This window comes from Xenopus tropicalis, chromosome 4 (assembly GCF_000004195.4).
Source record: "Xenopus tropicalis strain Nigerian chromosome 4, UCB_Xtro_10.0, whole genome shotgun sequence".
NCBI lineage: Eukaryota > Metazoa > Chordata > Amphibia > Anura > Pipidae > Xenopus > Xenopus tropicalis.
The window spans coordinates 43,914,046-43,927,318 of record NC_030680.2 but is presented as its reverse complement, the minus strand read 5'-3'; the positions used below and the strand labels follow the sequence as shown (position 1 = coordinate 43,927,318).

Sequence of the window (13,273 nt, the reverse complement as noted above, 5' to 3'; positions counted from 1 at the left end):
CTAGGTTTTATTAGAATGCTGAATTAGCTACACAAGAAGATATGTTAGATCTTGTATTCACAAACATTCAGCATGCCCATAAGGCAGTACCATTTTCTTATATTGGGCAATTGGATCATATTTCTATATTGGTTTTTCCAGATTATAGAACAATAAATAGTCATTTGTGTAAGAAGTGAGAACCTGGATACAACCTAGAACAGCACCCTTATTCTTTTAAAATAAAATGCTGTTATTGCATGCTTTCAGGCCATTACAGAAACATTTCAGGCCTTATGTGTGGCCCTTTATCAAACTTAATAACAATTGAACACCTTCCTCTTTACAGTGGATATAGATACATTTACAATGGAGTGTATCAAAAAGAGTGTATCCATTATTGTATCATTACAAAACAGACAAATATATTGGATAAAAAAAAAAAAAAAAAGCTAATTTACCTCATATTAAAGAATTTGAAAGACCTCCAATAAAAGTTAGGGCAGTTGTTAGGTAAAATCTGATATGAGCTGTGAACTTGTGGAATTCTCTCCCTGAATCAGTCGTACTGGTTTAAATCAATAGGTAGCTTCAAGATGGGGTTGGATGGCTTTTTAACAAGTGAGGGAATATAGGTTTATGGAAGATGGCACAGAGAGAGAGAGAGAGATTCTTCAGAAGGGTTTTTTTTGTTTTTTTTTTTTGTTTGTTTTTTAGCAGTTAGGCAGGTTATGTATAGGCATAAAAGGTAGAAAATGTGTTTTTGTTTTTTTAACTAACTTACTATGTTACCAAAAAATGAAAATGTTTTAAGGTAATTAAAATATAGTGTACTGTTGTCCTGCACTAGTTAAAGCTGTGTGTGTGCTTTAGGAAAAACTGCTGTGTAGCCAGGGGGCAGCCATTCAAGCTAGAAAATAGGAGAAACGGCACACCATTGTATAAGGCCAGCTTTAAGGAGGTTTAGTTGAGGCAAAGTAAAGTTTAGGGTACAGGTATAGGACCCATTATCCAGAATGCTCAGGACCAAGGGTATTCTGGATAAGGGGTCTTTCTGTAATTTGGATCTACATACCTTAAGTCTACTAAAAAAATCAATAAAACATTAATTTAACCCAATAGGATTGTTTTGCCTCCAGTAAGGATTATTTATATCTTAGTTGGGATCAATTACAAGGTACTGTTTTATTATTACAGAGAAAAAGGAAATCCATTTTAAAATTCCGAATTATTTGATTAAAATGGAGTCTATGGGAGACTGGGTTTTCTTAAATTCTGAGCTTTTTGGATAATGGGTTTCCGGATAAGGGATCCCATACCTGTATAGGTAAAAATTTATGGAGTTGGAGTTTTTGTATTTTCCTTATGTTTACCAATAAAGGTTCTTGTCACAAGCAGTACTCCTGATGTAGGAAACTGTTTTTAAAATAGACCCTTGCACTTATGGGAGCGTCTCTATCTTTCAGGGGATCTTTTGTTTTATTTATCTTTCTCCATAAGGGAACTGCATATGCCTGTACTACCTCAAGTATGAATTCCCTCCTTACATGTAAGATTGAGACTTTCAATTGCTGTCCTAATAAAATGGTTAAGAGTTCTAACATTGCAACACTTCATATTTGTAATTTTGTGTCTTTATGTATCTAAACAAAAACATATTAAAACTTTAAAGTTTTGAACTGTTTTTGTTTTTGAGCCACTGTTTCCTGTTACTTTTATAGTCTACCACATGTTTACTGATTCGACAGTGCTGACCATGGATTTATAAATGTTCTTATTAGTTTAATGTGTTTAAAGTGATTTTTGTATTGAAATATTTCCACAGGCTTCATGAAGAAATAATGGACTTCTACAAGTACATGTCCCCTCGACCCGAAGAGGAGAAGATGCGAATGGAAGTTGTAAATCGAATTGAAAATGTCATTAAGGAGCTGTGGCCTAATGCAGATGTGTGTATTTAATGGAGTACTTTTGTAACTTATACAATTTTAGTAAAATAAAAACAAGAAGTTAAAAATTTAGTAGTATTTCTTAGTTTGAAAATAGATTTCATGTATCCCTTCTTTTATATATTTGTTTTAGGTGCAGATATTTGGAAGTTTTAAAACAGGACTTTACTTACCGACAAGGTAGGAACATTACTTTAAAAAAAAAAAAAAAATCTTAGCGGTACGGGATCCCTTGTACGTTTGTTAGTCATTCGTAAATGTAAGTTAAGTTGAAAGCATTGTGTGTCTTACTACTCCCTTCTTTGAGTTTCTTAATAGAGCCCCCCCATCCAAGACAAAAGTGCTAGTATTTAGTTGTTTTTTTATTACATTGTTTATGTAGTCTGACAATTTGGAATGGTAATAGGACAGACAGTTGCAATACAATTTACAAATGTTACAAAATCACTCTGTTTTCCTCCCCTGTAGTAAAAAGTTGATTAGGTTGAGATTTTCTTTCATTTTGCAAAACAAAAAAATAATTTGCTGGATATCCCCTTTACATCATTCAGCATTAAAATTCTTATAATTTATCCATAAAAACACAGCTGAACTTGAGTTCAGCTGAACTAAATTTGTAAAGCTCTGGATAACTGAATGTAAACAATTTCATCACAGGTTATGCAATTTAGTTAATCTTTCTCTAATTTAAATATGCAAGTTAAGGTGGCCATACATGTTGATATTCTCTCGTTTGGCGATCTTCACCCAATATGCCCACCTAAGGTGGGCAATATCAGCCTAATTTTAAATTACAAGGGCGGGCACAGGTGCCGTGGGCAAACATTGCCCAATCAACACCTGGCTGATTTTCAGCCAGATATTGATTGGGGATGCTACATGCATGGGCCCATAAGCTGTGGAATTGGACTAAACGACTCAAAATGCCTTTTTAAAGGGGACCTGTCACCCTAAGAAATAATTACAAATTGTTTTCTATTGTGTTTGTCAAGCAAAATAAACGTCATTTACACTATATAAATTATTTTAAACGTATTTCCTTCAGCCTTGGAATTCACAATTGCAGAAAACAGGCAGGCTCCATAACACTGTTAAGGCAAGCTGTGCACCCTGCTAAAATCTTGTTTCTGTGCCAGTATGGTGGGACCTGATACCCATATCCATGCACTGGTTAAACAATTAGATGGGGAGGAGGGAGGGGGAATGTGAGGAGTGCAGTGACATCTAAGAAGTTCTGAATTGAAAGTGAAAGTAACTGTCTGCCCCACCCCTATGCCTAAGGCATAGAGGCGGGTCAGGCAATATATGATTGACAGCTGGGACTTTTAAATGCTTATATAATGGGTATAGATGTGGTAATAAAAATATGACTGAGTTACATATTTCATTTGAAAAGGGCTTTTATTATACAGCTTTTTTTATGTCTGGGTGACAGGTCCACTTTAAGTGTTCATTTTTTGGCAGAGTCTTTAATAACCCTTTTACCATTTCCAGAAATAAACAGAATTGCAGAAAAAGGCTTAACCACTTACATTGCTCCTTTTCTACTTCTAGTGATATTGATCTTGTCGTGTTTGGGAAGTGGGAGAATTTGCCCCTCTGGACTCTGGAGGAAGCACTAAGGAAACACAAAGTAGCTGATGAAAACTCTGTGAAAGTTCTTGACAAAGCCACGGTGCGTTGGAATTTAGTACATGTGACTTGTACTCTGATAAACTTTGGTCACTCTTTATTGCTGCATTGCAAGTTGAAGTGACTCCCCCCCCCCCCCCCCCCCAGTAGTCAATCAGCAGAATAATGTGAGGTTAAAAAGACAACTGCTTCCTTTTAGCAACCTGTATTGCTAAAAATGCTCTCATTTCTGCCAGTGGTAGATATGAAAATAGCACTCAATAATAAACACCCAAGATCAGCCAGGAGAAAGAAAAGTATATCTAAATGCAGTTGCATTGTGAAGTGCAGGCAAGTCATTTTCTAGTTTTCTGTGTTTTGTTTATACCAGTTTTGTTTAGTCTAGTTTTGTTTCATGGTCTCTGGAAGGATTTATGTTTTTGGCAAGTAATTTTCTAGTTTTTAGTGTTCCAGTTTTGTTGAAAGCAACCAATGGACAATGGACCATGGACCGTTTAAAACCACAATTAAAGTAATAACTTTATTTCTGTAAGTTAAGCCAAACCGTGACAAATTAAATACTAATATAAACAACTAAGAAATGGTAGGTCTATTACTGCAATTAAAAGAGTAAAATGTATCTGCACACAGAAAGAGTAAATGCAAAAATAGAATTTATTAAATACAAAATCACATCATAAGAAACACATCTGTTTCTTATGATTTTATTTTGTATTTAATAAATTCTCCGATAGCCTTTGTTTCTTATGATGTGATTTTGTATTTAATAAATTATCTGATAGCCATTATTAGGAGTAACACTTTACAAAGTACCTGCATATTTATTAACTATTTATTGCCTTGTATCTCTTTCAGGTACCAATTATTAAGTTGACAGATTCCTTTACTGAAGTTAAAGTGGACATCAGTTTTAATGTACAGAACGGGGTGAAAGCAGCACAGCTTATCAAGGATTTTATCAAGGTTGACTAATTAATACACCTTTTCTATGCGTGCAGTGCTTAAATTAGGGTGAAAAAATAGAAGGATGCTATGTGCACCATGTGCAGAGCAGCTTGCCAAAAATACCCCCACCCCCACAATTATAAGCCCCACCAACAACACTCCCCACTCCCATTTTAAAGCAACACCATTACTATATTTTTTCTATCTACTGAACAGTTTTATGCCCAATATGCATAGATTTACCATGTGTGTGCCATATAGGGACCCAGAAATAAAAAAAAAAGGCATACAGATTTTCCTGCCTGGCAGTTCACCCTGCCTGTGTATTATGTGTCATAACACATCATAACTCCAGCATATTTTATATTACCCCACGTTATTTAAATATATCATCCTCTCACTGTTCCTCAATCTCCTCTCCAATCTACCTTAGTCTAGGGTTTGCTATATTTTCTGATTTTTTTACTGCTCTCTATAACCTTTTCTGATTCATCCACCTTCACATCCGTTCATTGTAAACTGTCTTATTTCACTTCTTAACTCTTTTCTATCATTTTATTCTGCTAGCCACCCATCTTGTCATTATTCACAATTTCCTCTTTCTCTGCTTTCATTTATATATTTTAATTTGCTCCCTTTTCTTATTTTAATTCAGTCTCTAATTCAGGCATAACTTGCAGCACAGCCATTTTCTAACTTTCTGCAGCTTTTTGGTTTTTTTTTTCATTGTGTAAGTAGTAGTACAACCACATGGGCTTTGTATAGGCAGGAGGGAGGTTCAGAGTTCATTTTTCAACCTGTCCAATTCCTGTGTAGCTCTGTCATGATTTACATTTTGAGAAAAAAAGATAAGCTGTAGCTGCTGCCTTTGGAAGTTAGAAAATCCCAGCGCTGCAAATTAGTGCTTAAAAGTTTGTGAACCTTTTAAAATTTTCTATATTTTTATAGCAATGTGACCTAAAACATCATCTGTCCTAAAAGTAGAAAACCCAGTGAAACAAATAAATCAAAAATTATATTTGGTCATTTATTTATTGAAAAAAAAAATATCCAAAATCTGCATGTGGCAGCAATAACTACAACTAAACTTTTGCACTGTTACAAATTTTACAGCTGAATTTCTCCTACACTGTCCCCTTCTCTGCTTCTTTCCCTACCTCTCAGACTATTGCTCCTCCTCCTAACTTCCTCTACCTTTTTCCTTTCTCCCAACCTACAACATTATTAACACATAGCACTTATATTCTTATTAAAATGAACAGTAATCCCCAACAACCCCATCTTACACATATATTGTTTTTAACCCATCAGCAGATTCAGACTGTGGTCTCCAGTGTGGTTACCATTACTGTCAGTGTCTGGCTACTAGAGAATGGCAAATCCTAGCTCATAAATGAGTACTAAGTCACTTATATTGTCTCAATTTTGGAAGCAAAAAGCTTTATTTCACATGTATGTAAATTATGCTAATTTGATCATTTTAAATAAGAATTTTTTGTATTTTTTTCACATTTTTAGAAGTATCCAGTTCTTCCATACCTTGTGTTGGTTTTAAAGCAATTCCTGTTACAGAGGGATCTTAATGAAGTGTTTACTGGCGGCATTGGCTCCTACAGTCTTTTTTTAATGGCTGTCAGCTTTCTGCAGGTGAGGTGGCTATTATAATTTTAAATAACTATTTAGGGGCATTTTAAGTAAAATAAAAAATATTTAATATGGCTTAATACAAAACCTCATTTATATCCCACCAGCCGAAGACAAGTTCTTTTGGGCAGTGCCCTCTTTACCTCTTATATCAGTTACACATAGACTTAAAGGATGCCTAATTTCATGTCCCAATCTTGCAGTCACAAAAAGTTTCTAAAGTTTGCAGTAGGACAAGTACATATTAAATTCATACCTTCCATTCAGTATTTCTCAGTTTTGCAATGACAGTCACCTTTGGAGACTAAGTAATGAAAGGATTGCAATCACTACTTACACAACATCCTGATCACAACAAAAACAGAGGAAGAGGCAAACAAGGTTATCAGTGTCCTCCAGACTCATGAAGAAATTATAAACAGAGGAAAAAAGCAATCTGTCATCAACAAAAACTCCTTAAGGGCTCTGGCACCGCGGAGATTAGTTGCCCGCGACAAAACTCCCTGGTCGCGGGCGACTAATCTCCCCGGATTGCCATCCCACCGGCGAAAATGTAAATTGCCGTTGGGATGGCATACGCGGCGGCGCGATTTCAGTAAAATCGCGCAAGTTGCCTCGAGACAAAACTTACGCGATTTCACTGAAATCGCGCCGCCGCGTATGCCATCCCACCGGCGATTTAAATTTTCACTGGTGGGATGGCATTTCGGGGAGATCAGTCGCCCGAGACACAGGAGATTTGTTGCAGGCGACTAATCTCCCCGTGTGCCAGAGCCCTAAGGGCTATGATCCAGACAGACTTAAATCAAGTAAATATATATTGGCAGACAAACAAATGAAAGTGATTCAAGCAATTTCAGATTTTATGAAAGGTAGGTAGTGTCATCAGTGCCTAAAAATTCATAGATTAATGTTATTTATGATCCAGATGGGCCAGGTGTAGACCTCTTTAAGCATTTTTGCTAATGAAACTATTACGAATGGAGGATGCCTCACAACTAGGTTAAGTTATTATGAGGGACTTCAATTATCCAGAAATTGATTGGACTAATGGGATGGCCAATTCAGAAAAATCTAGCAGGTTTGTAAATATTCAAATTGACAACTTTTAATTTCAGGCAGTCCAAGAACCTGCTAGGAATGATTCTCTTGTGGACTTGGTTTTAACTAATAATTCAATTGCTTGGGTGAGTGTCATGTTGGAGCAGTAAGGCTCCATAGATTTTAAATTTTCAATTTCAGTCTGGTTAAAATCCACATTGGAGGGAAACCCTTCCCAGTAGGGGGTAATTCACAAATATCCCCTAAAGACACAACCAGGACTGTGGAAGGTGACAACATAAACAACTTCATCAGACAATGCGGGACCAGCCCGCTGGGGCAGGAAGCTGGGGTCTTTGATCTGTTGATCAAAGAGAGGCAAAGTGTGGACCCAAGAACAGCAGGGGGGTGCAGCTATCAGAAAATATGGATTATAGAAATGGATCCATATCTCCGCTGCTTTAGGGTCCACATCCTCATAAATCACATAGGATTTATGAGGAAGCCGCAGGCTTCACAATGATACGAAACAGGGGCAGCCTATACCCCTCTCTGAGCAGGAATGGGTTCTGGGGGACTGGGACATGAGACCCCCCTCATGTTTGGTATCATTTTGATCGCCCATATATAGGTTAAAACAATTCCCTACTTTCATAATAATATTGAGTACTGGCAAGTACCAATATTATATGAAAAGAAACTGGCATGAGAAGTACAGCTCTCGAAAGAGGTGGGTGGGGACCACCCAAAGGGGCCATGTGACCAGTTCCTGGGCACTCCCTCCTCATGCATACGGTAATGAGGGAGGGGCCCAGTGGAGAATAAAAGCACGCATGCCCAAGTATTCTTTAGCTCATTCTGGAGGCCGCAACTTATGCATATAATGTTGGGGGATGGGCTCAGGACTTTCAACCTCTTGCCTCAGAGGGCACAGGATATTCGGTAACGTACTTAGGATTTCTCTGTGTTTTTATGCCCATTTATTTTATTGACTGTTTTGCATGTATGTTTCTCTTTTGTAACATCTTTTTGAAACTGCACTGTTTACCCTGGTAATATTAAATATAAAATTTAATAAGTTATGTCGTTCGGCTCTATATCAATTCCCATGTGCCTTGTATGACTGCTCAGGCCTAGAAGTGTACTAATTGTTTGGTGGTGTGTATGCTATTAGTTAGTGGACTGTCAGTAGGACAGTGTATATGCAAATTAACCGTGGCTGTTGGTGTGTGTGTGGAAGTAGTAGAACTATACCTCACAGCAGTAAGAAAGTTTGTGTGCTATATATTTCAGTAATTGGGTTTCTATCGCCTGTTAATGATAGATGGTGGCAGCGAATAGTTATTTGGGGCAGAGGTGTATTTGGGGGTGCTTGATGTTAGTCTAACCTGGGTGAAAGGTGACTGTGTGTAACCCCCTTGTACCCCGTCCCGGTGTCAGGCGTGTCTCTCGCAGTGGCGTCTCCCTGACAATGAGCATTTAAGCAAGTGATCATAACATGAGATTATGTATCAACTTTCCCCAGTTGATACATTCAAGAGATTCCCTTGTACTGGCAAAGTTTGCACATCTAAAGTTTAGTGTTTTAGTTACTACCTCAAAGGCTGTGACAGACTCGCGGCAACTAATCTCCCCGAAATGCCATCCCACCGGCTAGAATGTAAATCGCTGTGGGATGGGATATGCGGCGCCGCAACGTCACAGAAGTTTCCTCTCAAGGCAAACGCGGTGCTGCGTATGCCATCCCACCGGTGATTTACATTCTAGCCGGCGGGATGGCATTTCGGGAGATTAGTTGCCGCGAGTCTGTCACAGCCTTTGAGGTATTAACTAAAACACTAAACTTTAGATGTGCAAACTTAGCCAGTACAAGGGAATCTCTGAAATGTATCAACTGGGGAAAGGCCTTTCACATGATTAAACACAGAAGGAAAATGTATTATCTTTAAAACATTGCTAAGCAAGTATACAGGTCAGTATATTCTTTTAAATATGTAAATAGTAAAAACATGAAGCAAGAATGGGTGGGATTCTTGTCACAAGGGGTCAGTTGGTTGATGGGAATGCTTTTATGAATGCCTTGGATGATTTCTTGAACAAGGCTATTGTGATCCAAATCAACAATTAGTATTGATGTTGGTATATATATGTATGTGAGCGTATAGATAGGTCAGTATGGGTCTGTGTGTGTGGGGTTTGCTTGGAATGGTTGAACTTGATGGACTTTGGAGGTTTTTCATGCCAACTTAACTGTGTAACTATATATGAAAGTTAAATATTCACATTTACCCTGCTAAGGGAGATCTCGTTTTCTCAAGATGTGAAGGAGAGCACCTCAAAATCCAAACTTGACTGATGCTTCAGGGTGCCCACCTAGGAGATTCCTCCATTTAAGAAAAGTGTCACGCAGAGGGAATTCCATCAAACATATAGATTTTAGAGTAATTTAAAAAACATTTTATCCTTCGGACATATGCACATACAAAAATATGAGGGCACTAGAAGTCTTGGTTTCTCCAATTCTTCAGTGGGCAAAAATGTGTTAGAAAGCCTTGCAGTGATCCACCTTTTAGGAAAAGAGAATGTAAAAGTGAATTATCAGGGTCAGGAACCATAGCTTTAAGAGAGTGGACTCAAGATGAGGTTGTATTCCAAATGAAGGCAGTAAATGTAACAGCAAATGTCAGTAGGCTTAATTTATGTGTTAAATAAATGGAATACGACAAAGCAGATGTGACTGCAATAATTTCATTTTTGACCAAGAATGCCCTGGTTTTCTCCTCTGAATAGCCCTGGAAGATCCAGTGATTCCAAACTATACAGGTTGGCTAATTCAAGGTTCTCTTTAGCACCAAGTTAAGAGGCGGAAACTAAGAACTAATTCTGCAGGATGAAATAGTAGAGTTGCTTTTGAATTCAAGAAAAAACTCTTAAATCAAAGCAATTACAAAGTCTGGGTCAAATTTGCTGAATTTGCTCTGAGCAAAAGGAATTTCACTTGGTGGCCTCAGCATCATTGCTGATAGAATTGCTATCTCAGCCACAACGGGGAAAAAACTGGGCAATGGATCCTTTGATATGGATAAGACCATTCCCTTGGAACATTCTTACACCCTGGAGTTTACCTTTTTGTTCTGAATGTTTTGACAGAACCTCCTTTTGAACCTCTAGAGAAAATGGGACCATAACAATCTCATACAACAGCCTTTCAAGATAAATTTATGATGAGACCAACTTTTAATTAATAAGATAATGGAAAATACAGTGAGGAACACAAGTATTTGAACACCCTGCGAGCTCTCCCACTTGGAAATCATGGAGGGGTCTGAAATTCACATTTTAGGTGCATTCCCACTGGGAGAGACAGAATTTAAAAAAAAAAAAAAAATTCAGGAAATCACATTCTACGATTTTTAAAAAATGTATTTGTATTGCACTGCTGCACATAAGTATTTAAACACCTGAGAAAATCAGTGTTAATATTTGGTACAGAAGCCTTTGTTTGCAATTACAGAGGTCAAACGTTTCCTGTAGTTCTTGACCAGGTTTGCACACACTGCAACAGGGATTTTGGCCCACTCGCACACAGATCTCTATATCTGTCAGATTTTGGGGCTGTCGCTGAGCAACACAGGGTTTCAGCTCCCTCCAAAGATTTTCTATTGGATTTAGGTCTGGAGACTGGCTAGGCCACTCCAGAACCTTGATATGCCTCTTACGGAACTACTCCTTGGTTATCCTGGCTGTGTGCTTCTGGTCATTGTCATGTTGGAATACCCAGCCACGACCCATGTTCAATGCTCTGACTGAGGAAAGAAGGTTGTTGCTCAAAATCTCACAATACATGGCCTCATTCATCCTCTACTTAATACAGTGCAGTCGTCCTGTCCCCTTCACAGAAAAGCACCCCCAAAGCATGATGTTACCACCCCCATGCTTCACAGTAGGGATGGTGTTCTTGGGATGCAACTCATCCTTTATTTTTCCTCCAAATACGGCGAGTGAAGTTTAGACCAAAAAGTTCTACATTAGTCTCATCTGACCACATGACTTTCTCCCATGCCTTCTCTGGATCATCCATATGGTCATTGGCAAACTCAGATGGGCCATGTAATGACTTGAGCAGGGGAACCTTCCGTGCAATGCATGATTTGAAACCATGACGGCGTACCGTTCTACCGACAGCGACCTTTTAAACTATGGTCCCAGCTCTCTTCATGTCATTGACCAGCTTCTCCTTTGTAGTTCTGGGCTGATTCCTGACCTTCTTTATAATCGGTGATACCCAACGAGGTGATATCTTGCATGAAGCCCCAGTCCTAGGGAGACTGACAGTCGTCTTTAGCCTCTTCCATTTTCTAACAATTGCTCCAGCAGATGATCTATTTTCACCAAGCTGCTTGGCAATAGCCCCGTAGCCCTTTCCAGCCTTGTGGAGGTCCACAATTGTCTCTGGTGTCTTTTGACAGCTCTTTGGTCTTGCCCATGGTAGTAGTTGGAGTCTGACTGACTGTGGGGTGGACAGGTGTCTTTAAAGAGCTCAGACTGATTGAGTAGAGTAGAGGTGGACTATTTAAAGGCAGAGTAACAGGTCTTTGAGAGCCAGAATTCTTGCTGATTGCCAGGTGTTCAAATACTTATGTGCAACAGTACAATACAAATAAATCCTTTAAAAACCATACAATGTGATTTCCTGAATTTTATTTTTAAATGCTGTCTCTCACAGTGGGAATGCACCTACAATGTGAATTTCAGACCCCTCCATGATTTCTAAGTGAGAGAACTTGCAAAATCGCAGGGTGTTCAAATACTTATGTTCCTCACTGTGTGTAAGCTGATATCCTTCATTCCAAAGGCTCTTGAGAAAGGGCATGCACCACAAGAAAAACTCTTGAGCTCATGGACTATAGCCATTTTACACAAGCATTGGCAGGTTCCTGTTTGATGGAAGCCAATGTGACATTGTAACCAAGAGACTGTTCATTAAGGGCTCTGGCACTCGAAATGCCATCCGAAATGCCACCCCACCGTCGAAAATGTTACCTTGAGAGGAAACTTCCACGATCTCACTGAAATCGCTCCGCCGCGTATGCAATAGCAGGCGACTAATCTCCCTGTGTGCCAGAGCCCTTAATGAAGAAGGAACAGTCTCTTGGTTACAATGTCACATTGGCTTCCATCAAACAGGAACCTGTCGCCCGTGACTAATCTCTCCCCGTTCGCGGGCGACTAATCTCTCCCTGTTCGCGGGCGACTAATCTCTCCCCGTTCGCGGGCGACTAATCTCTCCCCGTTCGCGGGCGACTAATCTCTCCCCGTTCGCGGGCGACTAATCTCCCGTTCGCGGGCGACTAATCTCCCGTTCGCGGGCGACTAATCTCTCCCCGTTCGCGGGCGACTAATCTCTCCCCGTTCGCGGGCGACTAATCTCTCCCCGTTCGCGGGCGACTAATCTCTCCCCGTTCGCGGGCGACCAATCTCTCCCCGTTCCCAAAATCGCCGAAAAAAACTCGCGGCGGCTCGATTTTGGGAAATCACGCCGCCCGCGTGTGCCATCCCGCCGGCGACTTACATGTTCGCCGGTGGGATGGCGGCTCATGGCAACTTGGGGAGATTAGTTGCCCGCGAACAGGGAGTTTTGTCGCGGGCGACTAATCTCCCCGTGTGCCAGAGCCCTAAGACTACATTGTACCAAAACCAAAGGTCACTTTTCCATTCTAATCTTTGACCCATTGTCTGCGTTTGATATGGTTGACCTTTCCATTCCTATGCAAATTCTGTATTTACTTGGTGTTTATAAGGGTTCTGGCACACGGGGAGATTAGTCGCCCGCGGCAAAACTCCCTGTTCGCAGGCGACTAATCTCCCCGAGTTGCCTACCCCTGCCATCCCACCGGCGAACATGTAAGTCGCCGGCGGGATGGCAGACGCGGCGGCGCGATTTCGCAAGTCTTTTTCGACGATTTCCTGAAGTATATATATTTGTTAAAAAGCGTGTATATAGTAGTGAGTGTGTGACACTTACTTGGCAAGGCAGGCAGCGTCACAAAATGTAGATTTTACCTATTCTAAGAGCTTTTTAT

At 39.6% G+C, this 13,273-nt stretch overlaps 1 protein-coding gene across 4 annotated transcripts in view; it reads left to right on the top strand.

Annotated features, from left to right (window-relative positions):
* Positions 1–13,273, top strand: part of tent4b (terminal nucleotidyltransferase 4B) — a 58,141-nt gene that overhangs the window by 20,315 nt on the left and 24,553 nt on the right. For all 4 annotated transcript variants that reach the window (XM_004913544.4, XM_018093478.2, XM_004913543.4 and 1 more), the window contains exons 2-6: positions 1,805–1,928; positions 2,062–2,108; positions 3,483–3,603; positions 4,416–4,523; positions 6,024–6,152. In XM_004913544.4, coding sequence (XP_004913601.1) covers positions 1,805–1,928; positions 2,062–2,108; positions 3,483–3,603; positions 4,416–4,523; positions 6,024–6,152 — 529 coding nt within the window. The remainder of the gene's footprint in view (positions 1–1,804; positions 1,929–2,061; positions 2,109–3,482; positions 3,604–4,415; positions 4,524–6,023; positions 6,153–13,273) is intronic.